At 38.5% G+C, this 23427-nt stretch overlaps 1 protein-coding gene across 2 annotated transcripts in view; it reads left to right on the plus strand.

The window, feature by feature from the left end:
- STX7 (syntaxin 7) overlaps positions 1 to 22532 on the plus strand; it is a 35085-nt gene extending 12553 nt beyond the window's left edge. For both annotated transcript variants that reach the window (XM_067293704.1, XM_067293705.1), the window contains exons 3-10: positions 10080 to 10149; positions 12078 to 12168; positions 13894 to 14031; positions 14751 to 14803; positions 15544 to 15634; positions 16954 to 17026; positions 18364 to 18446; positions 21081 to 22532. In XM_067293704.1, coding sequence (XP_067149805.1) covers positions 10080 to 10149; positions 12078 to 12168; positions 13894 to 14031; positions 14751 to 14803; positions 15544 to 15634; positions 16954 to 17026; positions 18364 to 18446; positions 21081 to 21173 — 692 coding nt within the window. In that variant the 3' untranslated portion in view covers positions 21174 to 22532. The remainder of the gene's footprint in view (positions 1 to 10079; positions 10150 to 12077; positions 12169 to 13893; positions 14032 to 14750; positions 14804 to 15543; positions 15635 to 16953; positions 17027 to 18363; positions 18447 to 21080) is intronic.
- Positions 22533 to 23427: the final 895 nt, after the last annotated feature.

A 23427-nucleotide genomic window follows, 5' to 3' on the forward strand; every position in this document is an offset into this window, starting at 1 on the left:
AAAATGTTTGTTTATGACAAAACAACCCCTGATTGCTTACAAATCTGTATTTTTACCAGGCTTATTCATTTAACTATGCTAGAAATATGCCTAGTAGTATGAGAACATTGAGTCCATATTGCAATTTTTGTGTTGTTAAAGAGCATGTAGTGAATTCTACAAGAAGAAATCTGACCTTTCAGCAAATGGGAAGATGAAAATAAAATAAATAAAACAAAAACCCTAATTTAAAAATATGTTCCTTTCAGACTTCTTACAAATGTGAATATGAGGGGGAGCAGTTCTCTTTGAAGTCTGATGGTTTTCTGCATTTAAAAAAAAATAATTCCAGCAAAAAGAGGGAAAGCATTTTGTTTAAAGATATGCTCCCAGTAGGAGCATAATGACAGTTGCATTCATTTACAGCAACAATCCCACAGTCATAGGAGTAAGAATGGTTGAATATGGTTGGAGGAATTAGGGCCTCATCTGCTCAGCTGAAAAGATTTGACTCACGTAGCTGTGATGGAAATTGTGCAAGGTGAGGTAACCAGGAGGTTTTTTTTTTTTTCTTTCCCCCCTCAACACAATGCTTCTTCTCAAGTCTCCCTCCTTCAAGTCTCTATTCCATGGGTAGGTCATTGAGGAAGCAGACCTTTATGCCTCTGTTTTGCTCTGTTCCTCTTTTTTTTTTTTTGGTAGCTACTAAACAGATAACTTTGTACAACCCCCAAAGAGGAGCATGAGTAATACAGACTACATAGGTAACTATTGTGACTCCACTGGCATCTCAAGCCTGGGTTCGGGAGCTGTTGATTTAGGAGCAGTACAGTAATAAGCTGCATTTTACTTGGGAACACAGAACAAAGCCTGGTGTTGATAAAGTACACCCAGTGTTTGATGTGTTTTAGAGAGTTTCTGATTTACAAACTGTAATCAAAGAGTTACACAACCCACGCTAACTCAAGTGAGGCGTTCATATTGTATTCTCCTCTCCCTTCTTCCCGCCCCCAACCGTGGCAGAATTTTGTCTGATGGCAATTGCAAAGTCAGTAAGAACATCATAATATACCCTTGCTCAGGACTGACAAGGTCAGTGATATGGTATTTGACTTTTCTGTACACACTGAAAATCAGCTTAACTGGAGAAGCATACACACTGCGTACTGCAAGATGATTAAAAAAATATTCAGATAGCCACAATATGCACACAGCTAAAGAGAGAATCTGTCTGGCTTTAGAGATTCTTTCTCATGAGAACTCTTATGCTTTCTGCTGGCTCTTTGTTTTCTATTTAAGGTAGCACGAGCATCATTTTGCATAGCACATTCCCAGAAGGTCAACTTCAGTCAGCAGAGATGGCTTCTGGAATTTATCTATCATGTGATGCATCTCCTGTGACTTCGTTTGTCTGATTTCTGTTATATCCTAAGTGTTCTGTAAGCCAGTCTTTTCAATGAATGTTGTTAAAATAGGAATTGAATTATATCCATCATATGACTTTTCCTTTCACTTTATGTAACTGTGGAAAATCATGAACACATTAAGCCCTGAAAAATATCAGAGTTCTTATATATGCCTTTTACCAGCTGAAACATTCATGAGAAACTGTTTCTGCCACCATGTTTGTCACTAACAGAGTCACTTGATTCTTCTTTAGCCAAAGAGGATACAGATGGGCAAGTGAAAGGTAAATGAAATCACTGCGGTGTTGAAATCAGAGCCCGTATGAAAACAGAATTCTGTTTTGTCTATAGGTAAAGTGTGATTTTGCACAGGTGCAATTTTAAAGCAAGTAAATTTCAAAAATAGAGCTTGTTTTGAGACTTTTACAATGATTTTGTCAGAAATTTCTGATTAGCTACAGCTAAGTTCCAGTTAACTTAGTGAGAAATACTATTTTCAACAAATCTTGTTTTGTTCTTGTTGCCATTATTGTTAAGAAGGCTTCTTGGATCTAGGATGGATTCTCATGCTTTAATGATTTCAGTCAAACCTAGAATAAGCTGGTTACTTAGGTGGTTTAAGTGCTTACTATGATCCTCTGCGTTTCAATTTGTAGATGTTAACCCAAGGTTGAGGAATTGAACTTGAATCTGCTATATCCATGTCGTAACCTGAATGCAGACGATAAGAGAAGGAGGAGTTCATATGTGCTTCAGGTCATTCTAGATGTCTGTCTTCTGCAATGAGATGAAGATGTGAAACCTCACAGTTCTTTAAGAAAGAAACTGTTTCTGAAAATTTTAAGCATGAATTATTTGCATACTGTTCTTAAAGGCTTTGTTCTATATAAAGTAGCATACATATTTGAAGTAGCATATATATCAGATCTGTTTATGAGTTTGCAGGTTTTTTCATATTTTTCTGTGTTTTATCTTGTTCATTAAAAATATTTTGGTTCTACAGGAAAATGATCTATGAAACTGCCTTATGTGAATGAGATTACATGAGAGTAAGTGTCAGGGATTTATTTATGCTAGTGGTAGAATAGTAAAAACTAGGTCTTCCATATATGCCAAAGAGATCTATTTGTGATAATAAGCGCAGGAAAGGCAGAATTTTCCTTGTGCTATACTGTTTTGCTCTACCTTAGTTGACTGATCTGGGGGAGGTGGGGAAGAAAGACCTCTGTAAATTGAGCAATTTTCTTCGGAAACCGTTTAAATAATAGTTGTAGAACTACTGTGCAATCTGCAAATAGCAAGGTGAACAGTGAAGACATCCAGAATTTTGTTTGAGCAACTATTGCTTTTGCTGATTGAGCAATGGATGGACTCAGTCTAAACAAGCTAACTTTTGCAAAACAGCCTGCATTTGTAGCAGAGGGGAAACAATGTTGTCAGTGTTCTGCCTGGGTCCTGGTGTTCCTTCCTATCTCTAGAGAATTAAATCCCAGAGCCTCTCTGAGGAACTTAAAATATCTTCCCGTTCAATTCTGTTGGATATTCCTCCTTGCAGGCAGAAGGGAGGAGAATGCATGGTGGTTTGATTATCCAGAGAGCCCTCTATCAAATCTCCTATAAAGCTAATGTGCAGTTGGCTGCCCCTCTCTAAGGGTTCAGAATAAACCCAGGTCAGTGGTTAATTGCAAGTGACCCCCCAGAATGACAGCTCCTTACTTGTGAACACCAATCTGTGATGTCTTGCATGTCTTTGCTTCCAGGTCAGTCTCTGAATAGGCTTCCTGTGTTAATGATCTGACCCCTTAAAAACAAACTTTCTTCCTTTAGGTCAGTTGATTTTATGTTGCTTGTGCAGCTATTGCTTTACTACAGAATCTTGCATCATATACATAATTTAACAATCTATTATTTGGTATTCTTTAGAGAAGTATTCGAACTCTGGGCTTTCGGGGAGTTTCCAAGGACAATTTAGGGTAAGGACTTAGAGTCTAAAGCGGTTATGACTTGATTTAATGACTTATTACAGCTCAGCTGAGGGGAACTAATTGATCCCATGATCAGTTATTGTGTACTTAAACAATGTGCATTTAGTATGTTCTATGCCTACATTAGAAGAAAAGGCATTACCTCAAAGCCTCTTCATAGCTTCATTGTAAGACCATTGTAAATGGTAGTACACTAGCATGAAATTATTACAGTTGAATTGAAAAACTGAAGGCAAATCCTGAATTCCAGACATTGTTACTTATGTTTCTGGTCACTTGGGAGCATGATTCTGTTTAGAAATGCTAGAAGCTCTAATAAAATCTAACAGAAGAGAGTACAAGACTTAAAGATGCTTTCCCCCTCTTTCCAGTCTTATATAGTCTTTTGTCCTTAGAGCTCTGAGGACAAACTTTATCCCCGTCTTTGTTTTCTTTCCTCCTCCTCTGCTGAACTGTCACTCTTGCTTAGAGAAGGGATAACGAGGCGTACAATACAGTGAAGTTGTGACTGATTTAAAATCTTTAATGAGTGTGAACTGCACAGATAGCTTTAAATGGGTTCTTATGCTCCTACAGAAAACTCTAGTCCACTGAATTTATTGCAACTACTTTAGTTTGCTGTAGATAACAGCTTTGAAAAAAGTTTGATCCAGGAATGTCTTCTACAGCATCTGTCTTTAGTCAAGTACTTTCAATCAAAGTATAGAAAGAAAACACATTGAATTGGATCCAAATAAATCGAGGAAGTCTGTCACCTACAGGCAAAAGCTAAACAATTTGAACTGGTACAATTTTTATAAAATCATTCTGTCTATTCCAATAACCTGTTTTGAAGTGACTCTCGAAGTTTATTAGACTCCACATAACTTATTCTGTAACTGGATGTGCTGTTTGTTGACTTACTTGTTCAACTGGAAACAAGCATGTGATTTCTTCATAGTTACCCAACCAGAGGCCCTGTGTGTAAGGCCTTTGGCGAAGCGTTTCTGAAAGGTAAGGGAGCAGGTGTTGTACACGCTGCTTATTTGCTATGGGAAGCCATAGCTGAGCCTGAGCCTTGCGTGGAAAAGGCACTTTCCTTCTGGTGCATACAAGAGAAGACTTCGCTGATTCTGCTTAGTCTGCTTAGGCTCAAGAGTTGGAAAAATGACTGAAAATCAGCAGCTTTAAATCTCCATGGTTAGGTTCAGTCCTGCTGAATTTAGACCTGAGGACCTTATGCAGTCACCAAAATCCTATCCGTTTCTTTTTAACTGAAAGACTGGTTTGTGGCATGGCAGGGGGGACCCTCACCATTACAGTTAATATTCAGGAGGGGCTATAGCAGCTAGTTGCATGTTGCCCATACTAGTAGCCTCTGGTGGCTCAGTGCTCCTGCTTCCTGTGACAGGTCCCAAATGCTGCTGTACTGTCATAGTGCCTTTCCTCTGCTTGCCCTGCCTGCTTGTCTGGTTTTGTCCTCTTTGCAGTATGACACCCCGGTTTTGTTGCTTCTCGTGCTGCTGGTGTTTTTTCTGTGAACGCCCAGTGGGTGCTGCATTTCCTGCGGAAGCACTAGACGGTAATTCTATGAAATTGGGCAATGTGGTCGTTCTGGCTTGGACTGCAGCACTGAAGGAAATTGCTGCTGTGCAGCTATAATGCAATCACATGCAAGTAAGAAATGAGGTTCCAGGCTGCAGCAAAGCAATAGGCAGCACATGTGAAAAATCTTTCCATTTCATGCTTGTATGTTGTGGCCTTTTCACCTCACTTTCCAGCTATAAAGCTGCAGCAAGTTTAAGATGGTCATGGCCAATTGAGGATTTAAAGTTTGTTTTTTCAGACTTGAAGCAAAAAAGGAGATTGAGATGGGAAGATAAGCTACCTGTAAGATTGCAGGTAACTTAGGAAAGCCTGTTTTGTAGCTGCACGTACTGGCAAGTGGCCCAAATTAAGAACAGCCTCAGTTTCCCTTGTCTCATGCTAGGGATGAATATGGTGCTTGGTTATCCCTCAATCCTGCCGGAGAAGGTGGATGGTTTCAAGTCCTCTCTTCATTTTCCTCCTCTTGGTTCTTTGTCTTTCAAAAATTAGGATTTGACTCAATGTTTGGGTATTTTTCTTTTCTTATGCCACTCCTAGGGTGTTACAGCCTGCCCAGCAATTACTAATTCTTCCTTAGGGAGAGCTTTGTTTGCTACTCTATTCTTAGAGGCGGGGAGTTGTTTATATTTTGGGGTTCGTTTTATTATTAATTTTTTTTTAAGTGTGAAACTTCCTATGCAGTCTTAAATATTTTCATGTTCAAGAAGCACTACAATCAGTTATGTCCATGCAGGTTTAGTTGTGGTAATGGAACAGCTTTTGCAGAGACAGCTGAAAAACAAGGGAAAACAAGGAGAAAGGAGATACAACTTTTCTCTTCCCCAGCCAGCTAAAAGGCAGCTGTTAAACAAGGACAGTGTGTGATACAATATGTGAAGTTTGTTTTTATCTACGGAACAAATAGTATGCATTACAGATCTGGCAGGAACATTTCCCAAATACTCCTACCTTTTAGAAAAATGTAATATTTTCGTTGTTAAGTCTCACTGCGCCTGCAACTTCTGAAGAGAAAATGAAACCTTTTATATGAGGCTGTAATAGTATTTTTTCTGGGTCCTGTTGTGTTCTCTTTAACTAGAGGGAGAGCTTCCACTGTTGATAAATAGAATCACTGTTTGGCCTAGTAAAAGTAAACATGAGCTGGCTCTTAAATAATTTTCTCAGCAGGAATTCAGGTTTCATCTTAATTGTTTCTCTGGCTCATCATTAACCATATCTGACCTGTTCCTGAGCATGTGACTGGCCCAAGAGAGTAGCTGAGTATTTTTCCTCAGCTAATAATTATGTATTATGAGATCTAGATCAGGAATACTGTGAAGAGAAATGAAAAATCTTGTTACTAATATGGTATTGCTTCTTCCTAATACAAGACTCGCTTTCAGGTGGAAAGAGCGAGATCCTTTTCTTTTGCATGTGAGACAGCAGTTGCTTGGAGAAAAGGCATTTTTGCAGTGTGGCACCTTGCACCCTGCATCTTTCACTGCCAGAGTTTGGCAGAGGGACTTTCCTTCTGAGGTAGCACACTGACAGCTCAAGGGTCTGCTTCCTCAGGGCTGCTCATTCACCTTCCTTATGTGCAAGCATATACCTTGATCTTCAGTGCAGACTGAAGACAACTTTGGATGACTTTTGTGGAGAACATCTGCGTTCACGCGGTATGCGTACTTCCACAGCTCCTGGGCAAGGCCCAACAGCTAGGTCTACATACCCAGGCAACCTGAGGTCCTGTTAAAGTGCCAGGCTTTGCAATGAAATGGATTAAAATCATTCACAAGTTCCACACTGACTCTGTTGTGGGGCTGGAAATGTCCAGAAGGACAGCCCTTTGGGAAGTAGTATTACTTATGCATCCCAAAGCTCCTTGTCTCTACCCCAGACATGGGAAGCAAGAAGAATCAGGAAGTGGGGAAAGGAAGACCATAAAGGGTGAGGTAACCTTAGGAACCAGGCAAAACTATGCGCTGACCTTTGGTCTCTGACTGTTATCGGTGTATTTATGGTGTCCAGCTATGGCTTGGTGATTTATGGCTGTGCCACCAGCTCTCTGGGACCCTTGAGCCTTCCTGATAAATTGAAAGGCACCTAGATAGCAGCCAGACACCTTCATGCACCAGCCTGCGCTCACAGCCCAGGGGCAAAAGTCTGTTTACACCAGGGAGGCAGCAGCATTATAAATACCATGATCAACAGAGAAGCTGGGGACTCTGTGGCCTTGATCTTATGAAAAGTAATCCCAGCTTTCCAGCAGTTTTCCACTCTGCAGCTCCAACACCCAAAACCCACTTGCTTCCCAAACAGGGCAGGGGGTCATGGAAGGAGCCCACGGAGGCTTCTTGTGCTGTGAAAGAGTACAAAGGACGGACTTCTTTAACTTGCAGACTTGCGTGTGTACTGTAAATCAATTCAGGAAATGCAAATTCTTTAGTTCCTGTATTATACTGGTCCTACTGACTTGTTTGCATCCTGTACAAAATACCAGGCTTCTGGCTTTTCCGTGACGACTGCATCAGGAGTGCTACTAAAGCCTGTAGCCCAAGATCGAGTTTTACCACTCTGCCTTTTTTTCCGTTTGTTTACTTGAATGAGTTATGTTTGACCTTTCAATGCAGTATATTTCGTATGAATTAACAGATGAAAGGAGAAATGCTCTTTTTTGTAAGTAATATCCTTAATATGAAAAGCCAAGGTGGGAAATGCTAAATTAAAGGGAGCTGGAAAAATTGCTGTCTGTTCAGTCCTTGATTCTTTCTTTTTCCTGAGGTTTCTCAGCCTTTTAGCAGTTTCCTATTTTGATGTTTACTTACAGGCTTCTTGGTAAAATGTGTTTTACTTCCTGTTGAATTCTTGAGTCACAAGACTTGAACTGGGATGAACTTCCCTCTGACTCCTAGAATTGTATAGCTGACCAGTTATGCTGTGCTGGCTTTTAGTTTCCGTTCAGTTACCTACTTGTGTTCTGTTTTAGAAGTAGGCTACATATTTAATTAACTTGAAATGAAAATGTTTTAAATACAGGCTTTGTTTCAGGGAATTTTTCAAAAAATAGCCTTTATTTAAAAACTAGACCTTGCCTTTTCACTTTTTCATTTGCAGTTAAATACCTCTAGGTGGCAGTAAGACACTGGTAATTTTTCTATCTGCAAAGTAGATGTTAACAATGCTTGAAGCTTTTTTTTTCTGTAAAATACATACAGAGGCATTTTAATTTTGGAGAGGAATAACTGAGCACCTTGGCTCTTTAAATCAGCTGAGAGGGTGTCTTTGAACAGATAAAACTTCAGAATGGTTTGCTTTGAGTTTTGTAGGTATTAAGCTAATGAATCAAGACTTTGTTGAATTCAAAAGACAACGTAGGCAAGTTACTTTGTTTTTCTTTGCTTTAAAACAATGCATTACGCTGGGCAGAAGAAGACATAGTTAACCAAAATAGTTATTTACCAGTAAGTGTGATCACTAGTGCATGCTTCAGAGCTCACGCCTCAGTTAACCAGTATTCAGGTTTCTGAAGCTCAGTGCCTGTGTCCTGGGGCCCAGCAGGTACTAAACCCTTGAGCTGCAGAAACCCAGAAGCTTGCCAGCAGGTGGCGACTGTAGAAAGCCTTCAAGAATTTTCACTTGTGTCTTTATGTGCTTTTCAGTTTAATGAAAATGCAAGATGTGTGAAATTCACCTTGTACTGGTGTTCCCCTAAGTAATTTTTGTAGTAACTTAGGTCCACTTAATTCTCCAAAAACTTGTATCTTGAAATATTTGATTTTGACTTCGTGCAAAACTTGAGCACTAACCCCCCCCCCCTTTTTTTTTTAATTAGTATCTTCATTATCCTGGCCGTGTATGGAGGGAAATGGATGTAGCAATAGTCAGCATCACAATGTTACATAAAGCAGTCTAGAAAATCCAATATAATATAGTTCGCTGGAGACTTCTTATGAAACAAACATTAGAAATTTGTAACTAGAAATGTTCTAAGGAATTCCAGTTTTATCTCAGTGCTTAACAAAAGTCACAGATAAGTTTCTTATTGTAACTGAAGTTTGTTTTGTTACAAATCTCTTCCATGGTGTATGGAAAAATTCTCTTTTTTATGGTTTTCATCATTACTGAGAGATGCCTTTTACTACAAATTTAACTGTATTCAGAGGAGAAAAAGATAGTGTGCTAGTAAAGCGAGGATGCTGTCTATTATCATATTGTCAGGTGTGATACTGACTGGGTGGTACACCAGTCTGCCTGGAGAGAGCCACAGAAGTGCAGGGAAGACAAGTCTACTCCTTACTGAGGTTGAGCAAAAATAAGCCATTTTGCATATGTATTCTTCCTTGTTGGAAGATGTGAGAGTGTTAAGCCAAGATAGAGCACACTGAGAACATTAGTTTTGCAGTGTGATGAACTGCATGTCCTGAAACGTCTGTCTGTTGTTATCCTTGCTTTCCCATGTGATAGTAAATACATATACTAAGCTGAAAGTAAGGCTCAGGTGAAGTGTCACTTTTTGCAGTTCAAAACTAATTTATTTTATAAAATACACTTAAAAATCACCGATGTTTTGCGTCCCACAGTTAAAAATACATATACATATTTAGAACAAGTGTCTCAAACTTTAAATTTAAACTTAAATACTAGGATTTTTGTTCTTTCATGTACTTTAAGCCCATGAATACTTTATTGCTCTCTCTTCATTAATGCACTGGTTCTGAAATATTTCTTTATGATAATATCATAGCTGTCTTGCATTTGTCTTTCCAAAATGGCATGTATAAGAATGATTAAACCAGATTAAGATTTGTGCTGCTTATTAAAAAAAAAAAAATTAAAAGGAGTGTTTTATACTTATTAGAGTAACACTACCACTTAGTCTTTAAATTGCCTATTTCTGCCTAGAAACTTGAATACATTCATATCCTTTTTAAGAAGTCCTGGGTTTTGTCTTTGATTTGGCAAAAACTGTTTATTGGTTGTTTTGGGGCTTTTTTTTTAGTGGAGTCTTTGCAGTAGGTCAAACAAGTCATGCATATCATTTTCTGTCAACTTGAATGGCTTTAGAATCGTCTAGCAAAAATGCATAAAACTAAGAGAAAAATGTCTGTGCCCCAGTAAAATTTCTCTTCCTCTTTACAAACAGCTGCAGAAATACAAAGAATACTACATCAACTTGGAACACCACAAGACACACCTGAGTTGAGGCAAAAGCTGTGAGTACTTCACATGAAAACCTTTAATTTCATTGCACTGTAAACAATCTCCTGGTAGGTGATAGGGTGGTTTTTTTGTTCAGCAGAGTGCTTAATCTTGTTGAGAAAGGCAAGGATAGAGAAATATTTGAAAATTAAATGTTGAGATGTCCTTTTGAAAATTAATCTTGGGTAGTCTTTGTGAAGTAGAGTCAGCTGGCATGCCCAGCTATATTGCCTGCGGTATCAGTACTTCTACAGAACATATGCTGTATGTCAGCAAGGGGAAGGTGACAGGATCAGAAAGCAATGCTGCAGTTAAAAACAAATGAAGAAAAAACCCAAAGCAAAACCACCCCACACACCCACTCAGTCAGGTCTTCAAATCTGTATGTATAGAGTTTCCCAGGGTAATGTTTTCAGGGTTTTGTGAGATGTGATACTGAGGGAGAAAGGGGAATGTCTTCGTAATGATGAAAGCTACAATAAGAGATAACATTATAGTGTGAACATGTGCCAGAAATGCTAAAAAAAGCAGAAGTAAAATAAGGCTCAGTGGTAGCGCTATAGCTCGGACAGCAGAAACTGGGCGTTCGTTAGCATGTCACTAGCCGATGGTTAGCTGCTCTCCACTTCGTGGCACAGTCTAATGAACCCATGTGATTTATTTATTTATTTTTAATCAAACTCCTTTAGCACTTTAATCTCGACACCATATATGCACATAAGCCATATGTGTCGTGCTGACCCTGCGGGTGAGAAAGTTGACAGTCTTCAGTGTAGCTGATGCTGCAGTGTAGCCACCAAATGGCAGGAAGAAGTGTGTATTAGACCAAAGGCATCCAATTCATTTTGTGTGAACAACCAAATTGCTTTCCAATAGCCTGAGCTCAGAGCCCATGACATTATTCACATACAATGCACAGTGGATGTCCTACTGGAGGCTGTGAATGGGTGAAAATTGTCATACACAGTGTGTGCACTGACTAGGCAGGATTTAGGCTTCAATTCACAACCAAAAAAGCTAGAAACTATTGCCACACATTCCAATCCCTTTCAGAAGGTAATATTTCCTTGAGTTTTCATCTGTTGCTTTTTCATTTGTCTGAATATTTGGCCCTTCCTTTCATGCTAGTATGTAGCTGGAAGTTATTTGATTATTTTCAGTGCTGATGTTGACTCTGCTAGTAACTTTCCGGATAAATTTTTTTTTATGTACATTGGAGAGGAGGATGGGAAAGCAAGGGAACAGCTTGAGTTGCCTCAGGAAAAAAAAAGTATGAAGACTGCTTAAGGAATGTGCAATAACAGAAGAGGCAGAAAGAAACAAAAACCAGGAATAGCTGTACTCCTAAAGGCAAGGATGTTTTTAGAGCACTGTTAACTCTATTGGTAAACAATTAATAAAGTTTTCAGCTACTGCATAATTGGAAAATATAGATCTCTTTGTATAAGCTTTTTAGTAATTATCAGGAATTGATCCTTCATGGACTGTGGTCCTAGAGTTATATCCTGGAGTTGTATCTTCCTCACAGAAAAACTTGGTCTTTTTTACAGTTATTTTGAACTCTGTTTTATCAAATATAAGCAGGTATTTCTCAATTTTTGAGATCGATAGCCTCAAAAAAGCAATGGAAAACTATGTTTAGCTATTCAGAATAACTAGGAACTTACTGTTGAATATTACAAAAATAATACAAAAATCTCTTAAAAAATAGGGGCAGGGGGGATTACTTGTGCTGTTACATTAGGAACATATATTCTTTGGTATCTATCTCACCTAGCGTCCAGAGTGATTGGTTGTCATGATGCCTTTACCATGAAGAATGGAATGAAGATGGGTTCATGCTCTTCAGTGAAGTATCTAGTGCTACTACTTTTACGTGCATCAGTGCAACTTGAACAAAATAACCCACCAGTCTCTAATGAAACTTTGCTTTTGGTTTTAGGCAACAGAAGCAGCAGTACACAAACCAGCTTGCCAAAGAAACTGACAAATACATTAAAGAGTTTGGATCTTTGCCTGCAACAACTGAACAGGTATAAAACCACCAAAGACCACTGCTTGTTTGACTGTAACGTTGGCTCATGTAGAGTATTTGAGCGATTTCAATTCTGTGTGCCTATTTTTGTACTCCTCACCAGACTTTCAAAGCTGTGTTTTGTTAATCAACACACTTGCATGACAGATAGTTATAGCACAAGTATATTTTGTTGCAGTACAGACTTGTTCCAAAGTTGTTTTTATGTATGAGGAATGAAGTAGTCTGACTAAAATGGCAGGAATTAAGGCAGTACCTTGTGCCTATGATTGCAGATAGCTGGGCGCTTTGTAACCTGTAGCAGTGATGCCAAGTCTGTCTGACTCAGCAGGCACTCTGACTACTTCCAGTGGCAGGGAGCTGTGTGCTGTGCCTGCATGCCTGGCCGATGGCCACACCTGCTAACACGCTGTCCAGATAATTTGCCCAGCAAGTCTGTTCTGCATAACTCAGATCAGTGTATACACTAGGTCTTGTCCACAGACTTTTCCTTTCTTGGAGGAATAGCACAGAGAACTTGGTACTAAAATAACTTGTACAGTCTTTAAGCTGCTTCTTTCCCAAGTCTGCTGTGAAATCTGGGCAGGAAGTAACGTGCAAAGTGGCTATTGTCATTAGCACACTCCTGGCTGCCATTCTGTGGTTTCTTATCCTAATGCAATCTATAGCTTAAATAGGAGAAGAGTAGCAGGATACCAGAAGGTATGGATGCAAGTTATTGCCACTCAAACAACTTATCTGGTCTGTGGCTTCTTACCAAAGAGCCTTCAGGAAAATGAATTGTCCTGTTATACTGAATTCAAATGGCAGTCCATGTTCCACGTGTGCTCAGCCTGTCAAGTAGTAAACTTCTAATGTTGTTTAAACCTGGTCTTCGCATATAACCTCCAGTTCAGTCAAAATGTATTTTATAGTTTCTCTGTTGCTTGATCCTGGAGCTGAAAAGTTGATAGGGAGATGTTTTACTGTTTGATTTTACTCCCTTTATCATGAGCATCTTCATCAAGGATACCTCTCAATGAAAAGCATAAATAATGGATTGACAAATTGCAAAGTATAGGCTTTCACAAATCTGGAAGGAAGGGTTGTTGTAATGTATACATATAAGGAAATGTAATGGAGACTCTCCTGAGTGCCCAGTATTCCTCTTGCCTCCCCCACAACCTCCTCAAAAAATAAAACTAATAGGTTATAACAGGTGTTTCTGTAACAGTTTTTAAGCACTTAAGAGGGAGTGTGAGCCCACTTTAGGTGCAGCTCAATATAGATTTCCAGCATGTATTTAAAAATACATGTGGAGTATGTTTCTCCACCCCCCCATCAGTCTGTTTTGCATACTTTAGAATTCAAAGTATCAAAATATTTCACACTTAAATTATGAATTAGTTTTATAAGAAACAGGTAGTAAGGAAAGTAGAAGCTTTCCATGTATTGGCTTACAGAACATTGTTTGACCTGTTCCCGCCCATTGCTCATTTCCAGCTGTTTAATGAAACCAAATACATCAATTTCCTCTTTAAATCTCTTAAGTTGTGACAGAGTTATGTGATCCTGGAGGAAAGGAAGGTTTGTCCATGCAGTTTCAAATGGTTTTGTAGACAACTTTCCCTTATTCCTATTTAAAAAGTGAGTATATACCTTAGACAGTATTGAGCAGTCTGGAAATGGCAAAGCCTTGAAAAGCCTGAGTTCATTTGACTTGGTAAAACTTTTTATCCTATAGCGTCAAAGAAAAATACAGAAAGATCGTCTTGTGGGAGAGTTCACTACAGCACTAACAAATTTCCAAAGACTCCAAAGGCAAGCTGCTGAGAAAGAAAAAGACTTTGTAGCCAGAGTGAGAGCCAGCTCCAGGGTATCTGTAAGTATCAGAAAATGTGCTGTTGATTCTGTTAACAGTGCCATTGGTGGTATTTGGTGTCAAACTTGCTTCCTTAAGGCTGCTGATGGGAGCTTGCATCTGACTCCAAGTGCTGCAGAACATGTGCAATGTGATTATAACTGTAGTAGTTTTCTTTACTCACTTCTTTGCATAGCTGAATCATTTTGTGGTGAAGGCTGAATTAAGATGTAATGCAAACCCCTGTAACCTGTTACTTTTTCCTTGTCTTTTTTTGCACAGAATCATGAACTGCCCCTGTGTTTGTGCCATAATCTTGTAAAAGCAATTTTTAGTAGATCTTGAAATGCTTTTCCTGGACCTTTAGATAACAACAGACTTTTCCTACTGGAAAGAATCGCCAGATTTCCATATGGTATTGAAGTGGAGAAGTGCTGAGGAGCTTGAGATGTTGAGCTTTTCCTTGCTAGCATATCAATTTTGCCTTTTTATGCTGTGCCCAATACATGTTGCTGTACTTGTAAATTCTAGCAGGCGGTTACTAAGCTGAATGTTTTTGCTTGTACTTTGGCTTTATGCATGCATAAAGCAAAATCAGGCTGAGAACATGTTAAATCATGTTTCAGTTTGAAGTTGACTTAATATAAACTTTGTAATATCGACTCATTATAGGAATGCTGACAGTGCTCCTTTCAGGGCCATAAAACTCTATTTTTGTTTTCCTAACACCAATCATGTAGAGTGGTGCTCCTGAAGACAGCTACAAAGAAGGAACACTTGTCTCTTGGGACAGGTAGGCTGCATCTGTTAATAAGTCTGAACTTAACTCAGAATAGTAAATGGCCTGAAGGCAAACTAGCTGCTGATTGTTCTGACCAGTTACCTTTTCCTGAAGGGAGTAGGGACAGGCTGTTCAGTCGAGCTTCCTTCCATGGGGCAAGTGTGGGGAGGAGGCTTCTTGGTGGCTTCAGTGGGAAGAAAGAGGAGCTGTTCACATGTTCTCCTCCTTCTTTCCATACTCCTCTATGACTCATCTCCTTAAGCTGCCCCAGATCCATATCTGGGCTTTGTGACACTCAAACTTAGGTAAGCACAGTCCAGCTTTTAGATAGAGTAAAACTGCTGTGCTCTGGTAAAAGGATCTAATGTTTGCTTGATCTCCTGTTACTTCATACTGTCCAAGAGTTACAACTCAGCCTCAGATTCCATTGGCATTGGCCAGCTTACTTTTGCCTCAGATGGGTTTAATCCCTGCAGTTTATAATTCAGAAGAAACTTTGTGGATCCATACGTGGAATTTCCAAGCAGCTACCTCAGTGCTGCGTGTAACTTTAGTATGAAGAAGCCTACAGCAGCAGTTTCCTATATCAAAAATGTGACTTCTCTGTTAGCTAGACATGCAAGGGTAAAAACATGCATTTTGTTAACTGATACAGAAAGTTTGCTTTGTGTATTTGACTGTCATCTTATGCTTCTTATTCTGACTTATTTCTTATTGTGATTGCTCGATTATGGTGGGTTTTTGTTCAACAGTCAACCTCAATCACAAGTGCAAGATGAGGAAATTACAGAAGATGACCTCCGTCTCATTGAGGAGAGAGAATCTTCCATTAGGCAGCTTGAGGTAAGTATGAGTGTTATATGTGGCTTTAAAACAGATCTTAAAATATGCTTTTGATGTTCCCAAGGAAGAATCATTCTTACTGGCATGAGCATTAGTTGCAGAAGTTAATCCTGAGGGATTAGGATGTTTGGGGTTTTTTGGTTTTGGTTTATTTTGTTACTGCTTAACCTACAAATATTGCCATTACCTGGTACATGAAATATATACTAGAAATCTCCTGTATGAAAGCTATGTTTTGCTACTGTGTTTAATTTCACTGATTCAGTTAAGGAATTCAAAAGTGCTCACGTGATTACAAGGAAAAGTACATCTCGTGGTTTTTCAAACAGACCCTTATCACATTATGTAACTTTTTTTAAGGATAATTATAAATGAAGCAAAATCATACCCTCCCTCCCAGGTGTTCCCAAATATATAGTTTGACATGTTTGTTTTGTAAGCAGGTTTTTTTTAACACTTTATCTGGAAATGGAGATGCCTTGTTTCATTTAAACTTTTGTAATTAAGGTCTTGTCAAAAATTTAAAAGTGTTTAACATCAAGATTTAAAGTACACAAATAATTATCTTCAGTGTGATGAAATACTGTCATCAAGACACTTTCGTGAAAATTAAATGAATTTTTTCAGCCAATCTGGAATTCACATCTCTACCATCAACAGCAAGAAATCCTTCTGATGCATGTAGCAAAATCTGTTCTGTTCTATATATGAGTTCTGTGATAACCTCTCCCTGCCACTCATGCACTAACATACAGTAAACTAAACAGATATCAATCCTTGGTTAAGAAAGAGATCATATGCACAGTGGTAATGTGACATCTATCATTTCATCATAACCAGATGGTAATGGTGTAATATAATATAGGTGCAATAGCCTGGCTCCATATTATAGTGATCATTTCTGTGAACTGTGCTTATTATAAAGCATGTGTGTTTAATTTAAGAGAGGTACTAAAACTAATGCAAAACACTTTCTGCATATGCTTTTATTCACTTGGTGTCAATTGATAGCTTTTAAGCTAAGCTGGTATGAGCCTGCCCCTAAGCTGAAATGAGGGTATTTCAGATGGAGTGTTGCACCAGCTAAATTTAAAATCTATTCAGTTAAACTAAGTCTACAAGTTTGTGTGTAGACAAACCCTCAGCAATATGAGAGATCCCGTTTTGTGATATGATGTGAAGTCTTCCTTATAATAAAGTTTCCTTATAATAAAGAATCATGGCTGCATATTCTGGAGGAGAAGCAGTGTTTTTTATCTAAATATACAGCGATGCTGTAAAAGGTTATGCCAATTAATGTGATGATTTTTTCCTTGCAGGCAGATATTATGGACATCAATGAAATTTTCAAAGATTTAGGAATGATGATTCATGAACAAGGTGATGTGATAGGTAAGTCCAATTCATATATTCTCTGAAAAGTTGTTAAAGCATGTACATAGAGATGCTGTGATGCAGGGAGGGAAAAAATCACTCTTTCCCCTCTCCCCATGAGCTGTGTTTTACTTGGTATTTATTTGTTCTAAGTTGTTTCCAAATAATAAAATCCTATCTCTGTGGAAAGCAGCAATGTGGAACTTTTGCTGGAAAATTTTCTGTAATAAGAATGTCAATGCAAAAGCAAATCACATGCAAGCTATTAATGGGCAGACTGGCTGTGGTGGCTGGGGATAGAGTGAGTGAGGATGGGAAGAGTGAGTTTAAAATGTAGCTTAAAATAATGTGTAGTTTTTAATATGTATAAAATATATTTAAAAGTAATTCTGTGAGTACTTGTTAAATAGTATTTTCATTGAGCTTAAAGAAGAAGCATGTTGGGTGAAGGGGTAGAGCAAAGGAATGACACAATCTAAAGCTCCTCTTTGGTTTATAAAGGATCTCTGAAAAATGTGATGGGAGCGGTGGGTGCATTTTGTTTTGTTCCCACCATACACATGGTGGAAAGCATTAAAAAAGAGAAAAGCTAAATTGAGAAATATCATTTTCCTGAACAAAAAAAAATAAAAGAAAACAAAAAAAATTCATTTAGGGAATTTTACTGTTCTGACTAATGGTATAAGTATGCAGAGCCAGCTAAGGTTCCTTTTCTACCCTCCAAACAGACAAGCTTGTTCTTATCATTAAATATGATCGCAAAATATGTTTTCTGAGTCTGTTGCTGTTGTCCAGAGTACATTTGCAGGGCCTTTATTTATTTTTATTTATTTTTATTTTTTTAAGTCATCTTCCACCATAATATGTTCAAGATCCCATCAGATTTTTCCAGGAAAAACATCTGTGCCAAAAGGATTGAATACTAAACTATATTCATGGCTCCTGGAGTGTTTCATGTGTCTGTTTCCCCTGAGCTCTTGGCCTTAGGCATTTTCTCTAAACAGAGGTAGTCAGTAGCAAGTCAGAGGACAAGAAAGTATTGAGAGAAAGTTTCTACCCCAGTCTGTTTCTGAGGCTCAGTCCTGCTTCTAGAACAGGGGAGCTCTTACTGACATATGAAGTCAGACAGTTAATCCTGGGTTGGTTCAGAAATTAACTTAAGCCTGTGCAAAACATTTAGTATAAGAAAGGTCAAACTTCCATAATGCACAATATAAAACTTTGAGTGTTGATAAAGATATCGACAATTATGGGGGGGCAGCTATTACAGATGGTCTCAAGCATATTTCAGCATTCCAACCCTTTGGTTGGGTTATAACTAATCAAAATTTGAAATCTTTCTTTTTAAAATAAAGACAGCATAGAAGCCAATGTGGAAAATGCAGATGTACATGTCCAACAGGCAAACCAGCAGCTGGCAAGAGCAGCAAATTACCAGGTAATGTCAATGCCAACTGCCAGTTGTGTGTAACTGTCCTTTTTCAGTAGTCCTGACTCCCACTTACTTTTGCAATTCAGATTTTGCTTAGCATTTTCCTCAAGGCTTGGAGAATCACTTAAAGGTTTATGATTAGAATAGGACAGTATTTCTAGGTCACTATGAAACAAAAGTCAGTGACCTCTGTAAGCTTTTGGTCTCCTATAAAATTAACTAGGTTGTTTCAGAGCACTAGGAGTTTTACCCTTAGTTTAAAAAAACAAAAAACCTTCTTTACAGTCCAAGAAGGAAAGAGTTGACTATGTGTGGAGGAAGAGCCTCTAAAAATCATTGGAAGTCTTCTGAAGGTGCTGCGAAGTAGCATCAATTTTTGCTGTATATGTAAGCAAAATCTTCTTAAAGTTATGTAAGTTCTGCTTCTGTTGATTGCTACACTGATCCTGAAAATGTATTTTAAGCTCTCAAACTTTTTGAAAAGCCTTTTAAAGATCTTTTAATACCTCCTTTTTTTTTAATTTATGGCACTGATTAGAAATAATCTTATTAGTAATAAATCCTCCTTCTTCAGTCAAAGTTAGTTTTTAGATTTTTAAATCTTCTTATGTGTTCTAGTAGTAGCCAGGCCAGTAAATCAATGACAAAACATTTGAAGGATTGCCTGCTCATCTTAGAAGAAGTCGGGAAGGAGAAGGGGTGGAGGCATCCTCGAATTGTTTTCCAGATGGTATTAATTGGCACAACCCATTATGAAGTATGAATGATAGCTTCTATTTTGATACAGATAAGTTTCATAAAAACAGAAATAATAGCCAAAATTTTCAATGCAAGATATTACTTTTTGGGTTGAAATTTAAAATAGAGTAGTACAAAAAGCTTTTCATAATGAGGAGGAAAGGATGAATATTTTCTGACCTCAAATGTTTTCCATGCTTTCGACAAGCTTTTGTACCAAGAGACTTACAGTAGAGACAAGATACTCAGCAGAGGTGGCCTCTGTTTGACAGGACTGTGCCATTGGCTTTGGATTTAAATTTTCCTTTGCTTGAAAACTCAGCCTTGTTCCAAGCCTCTGAAAAATCATTTGCATTTTCAGGAGACTTATTTTAATTTCAGCAGCTAATATCTGTGTATGCTCTGACCCACTTGAGGAACTGGGAGAGGCCTAGGCATATTAGTGGGGACTAGGCTGCACATGCTTGGTACCTGCACAACCCCTGTGTGTGCTCGGATGGGATCTGCACCACCAGTTTGCCACAGGGGTATGTTCACAGAGTTTTAGGGGCAAAGCCAGGCTTTTCTCCTCTCTTTCCTTTCTACTTTGCTGCTGTTGCTTTAGTGCTCATAGGAATGACAGTCAAGTGTAGGAGGAAATAACAACTCCATGTCTTTAGTCCAGTACCTTGCCTGGGTAGTGTTACAGGGATAATGTTTGACTTCAGCACGGTGTTGGTAAGAGGTGGTCTCCAGGATGAGAAAGGAACAGACTGGGAGTGTAAGAGCTGAAAGGAGAGCATCTGGCAACAGATAAGAGATGGAAGGGGCTCTGTCAAAGAGTTTGAGTTCTAGCAAGAAAATGATGAAACAGCTAAGGGAAGAGCTTTAGTTTGACAATGGGAGGAGAGAAGTGACAGTGAGACTTAGCAGAACTAGAAGAAAGTGGCTAAAACAAGAAGCTTAGTAGCCTGGGTGGTAGCAGGGTGGAGAACACTCTGTTCCAGTGAAGAATAGAGACAGATGTAGTTCTGCAGGAAAAACAAACAACAGGACATCTGTACTGGAGAAGAAATAGCCAGAAGAATGTCTGCCAAATAGAGCAAAGCCTGGTTTTGCTTCTGGAGCTGTGGCCTAGAATCCCAAGATTTGAGTGTTAGCATCCCTTTGATATCAGCAAAAGCCTGTGAAACCCACTGGTAAAATGTTTTATTCCCTTTCCTGCTGCTTCAGATAAAAAATGGCAACCTGCTCCTCATCTTGGTTGCTCTGGTATCTCAAGGGATAGACCTGTGTGGGAGAGCTAGAAGTTCTGGATATGCTCATGACTTGCATGGTATTGTAGTGACATCAGTATAACTGGGTATCTATTCAGGCCTTTTTTTTTTTTCTTTAAGGGCAAGTTGAACCCTAAGAAACTTCACAAAAACAACTTTAAAATAACACTATTAATGAATGCAGAGTCAGTCTTCCAGAAGTCTAGAATGGCAATCCTTTGTCCCCTTCTGTGTATATATTAATAGTCTTTAAATAATTTTTCCAGAAGACCATTCCTGCTTCCTCTGCTATGCAAATTGCAGATCCATTTTCCTCTGTACATGGCCACATGCTCTCACACATTTTCTTTCCCCCAATATTCCAATTATTTTCATTCATTGTCCAGGCTCCTGCATTCACTTTCCTTAGTTTATTACGTATGCTAGAAAGTACCGCTGAAATTGTTCTGTTGAATAATGTAGCCTTAAATTTAATTCATGAATGAATTACTCTTTTTCTCTTGAATAACTTTATATGATTTATTGTTGTTTGTAAGGACAGCTTTTATTTGGATTACACAAGCAATAGGACCGTAAAAGCATTTGACTGGTCTTCTGGTCTTATGGTACTATTTTCAATCAACTTGTTTTTCTTCTCTATTGGCAGCAAAGGTCCCGAAAGAAAATGTGCATCCTCATTCTTATACTTGCTGTTGGAGCACTGATTCTTGGAATCGTCATATGGGCATCTGCAAAATAAGTCTCTGGAGAAAGCATTGTAATTGGTATTTAAATTATGAAAGGAAATTCCTACAGTCATGGTTTTCTCATTGTGAAGCTGAGTAAAATAATGGTTCTGTACTTCATCACACTTGCTTTTTTTTTTTTAATGAAACTTTGTTTTGTCCTGAGAAGTAACATTCTCAGTGCTCCAGTTGGTATAACTGCCTGCCCTCTTGGATGTGAGTGCTTCTTATCAGTAAAATCAGTCAACTTCATAAACTGTTCTGTTAACTTAAACATAAAAGCCTCTTAGGGGTTTAGGGGACTAATCAAAAATCCTGATAACTTGTTTTGAAGGAGGGGGGTAGTTATCTTTGGGGGTATTGCTAAATATTGCTGCCAAAACAAACTCCCGAATTGTTGCTTGGGGCAACAAATTCATATCTTGGACTTTATTTTTAAGCTAGTTATGTCTTTCTATCTCTTTCCCTTCCCTTCTGGCCCACCCACCTGCCCATTTGTTACGGATGGTTCAAAAATAAAATGTAGGTTGCTGAAGTCGGTGTGATTTCTCTCTTTTAAAACTGAAACTTTCAAATTAAGCCTTCAGTTTGCCTAAAATCTTTCAGAAGCTTCATGTGTCTCTTTATGTGGCATTAAGTGCCATTATGCCTCGAAGCCTCCTGCAAAGGTAGGTGGGGTGGATGGTGTAACTTGCGAGTGTGGATTTCTCATTTCAGTTCTTGCATTAAGAAATACTGTGTTTAATGTGTGCACGCCTGATACCTTCACATCTGAAGTGTGCATCAATGAGCTTGGCTAGATGAAAATAAGTTTTAGTCTGTGAATTATTAGATTTACTGGGAAGAATAGAAATTCCCAACTTCCTAACTACACTTGAATGTCACTGTTCTGAAACTGCTGTGATTCAGTTTCTGTGAACAGACCTGAAGTTGTATGTGAGGTGTTTTATACATCTGGGGAAAAGAAGATTACAAGTTAAATTCCAAGTTCAACAGTGGTATATGAAAATAAATTCTTAATCAGTTGAACTGATTTGAACTGCTTAAGAAGTTTGATAATGCTTATAGTCTTTAAAATGACCTTTTTCCTTTTGTGCCATTTTTTACTAATATATTAGAAATGTAACTGAACACTTTTTTGCCAATTAATCTATTTGCCTTTTTAATTGATGTTGATGCACTAATCTGAAAAGTGTACAGGTGAAAAAGGCACTTAATCTGTATTTTATAAAGTTCTTATACACTAGATTGATAGAGAATGCACTGTCTACATGGTGAGCTATGAAATTTTATTTGGGAACAATTTAACTGTAAAAATAAATGGACTTCAGAACTGTAACTGTGCAACCAAAATAAAGGTCTTTTAAAGAGTACATTTTTCTAATAGTTCCCTTTTTCAGATTCTGTCTTGGCAAGCACAGCTCTCTTCTCTACTTTTATGTAAATGATTGAAATTTTTCTGAACAGCTCCAGAGAGCACCAGGTCTGCTGTCTCATCAGCTCAGAAAGATCTCTGTTCCTGTGTTACACTTCACATCGTTAATGAAAACTCTCCTGGATCTTGCATTCCCTCCTGTAGGAGCCCAGCCTTGGGAGGAAGGGTTGCGTTGCTCTTTACAGCTGCTGACAGATGGGTGTTGAGGTCAACTGTTCCTACTTATCCTTTGTCATCGCATGAAGCTTTAGTGAGATAGGAGTCCACAGTGTGGGAAGGGGGCTTGTGCTGCCATATTTGGATTCCAAAAGCAATGGAGGAAAAATCTTTTATTTAAAACCACATGATTATGGTCTATGTAACATGGAGAACACCTCGGAGATTGAAAGGGGAATTTAATTTTCATATAACTTCCAATATGGGTGCCGGGGTATGGAGAGCCCAGCTACTGTGTTCATGTGGCTGCCTTTATGCTGAGAGCAATGCTGAGACTCCGTTTGACCTTAGTTGCCAAATAACCGTCAGATATGCTTTTGGGCACTACCAGCCAGAATATAAGCTTGCAATGCTAATGCCCTTTTCATTTCCAGATTACAGTATGTGAAACTAGAAGAGCAGTCAGCACTTCAGCCCAGTAGCTTTCTTTATGCCAGTGAATCATCTGAAACTGATTTTGTAATACATTACGTCCTGGTAACTTCCCAAGGTTTTACACTATTATACACAGCCACAAACAAGAATAACCTGGTCCAGCTTTCCCAGGAGATCCTTTTCTCTATTGCAGTATCCACTTTTATCAACAACTGTTTGATTTCGTTGATGTGCTTAGGAGG

The sequence above is a fragment of the Apteryx mantelli genome, chromosome 3 (assembly GCF_036417845.1).
Source record: "Apteryx mantelli isolate bAptMan1 chromosome 3, bAptMan1.hap1, whole genome shotgun sequence".
Classification (NCBI taxonomy): Eukaryota; Metazoa; Chordata; class Aves; order Apterygiformes; family Apterygidae; genus Apteryx; species Apteryx mantelli.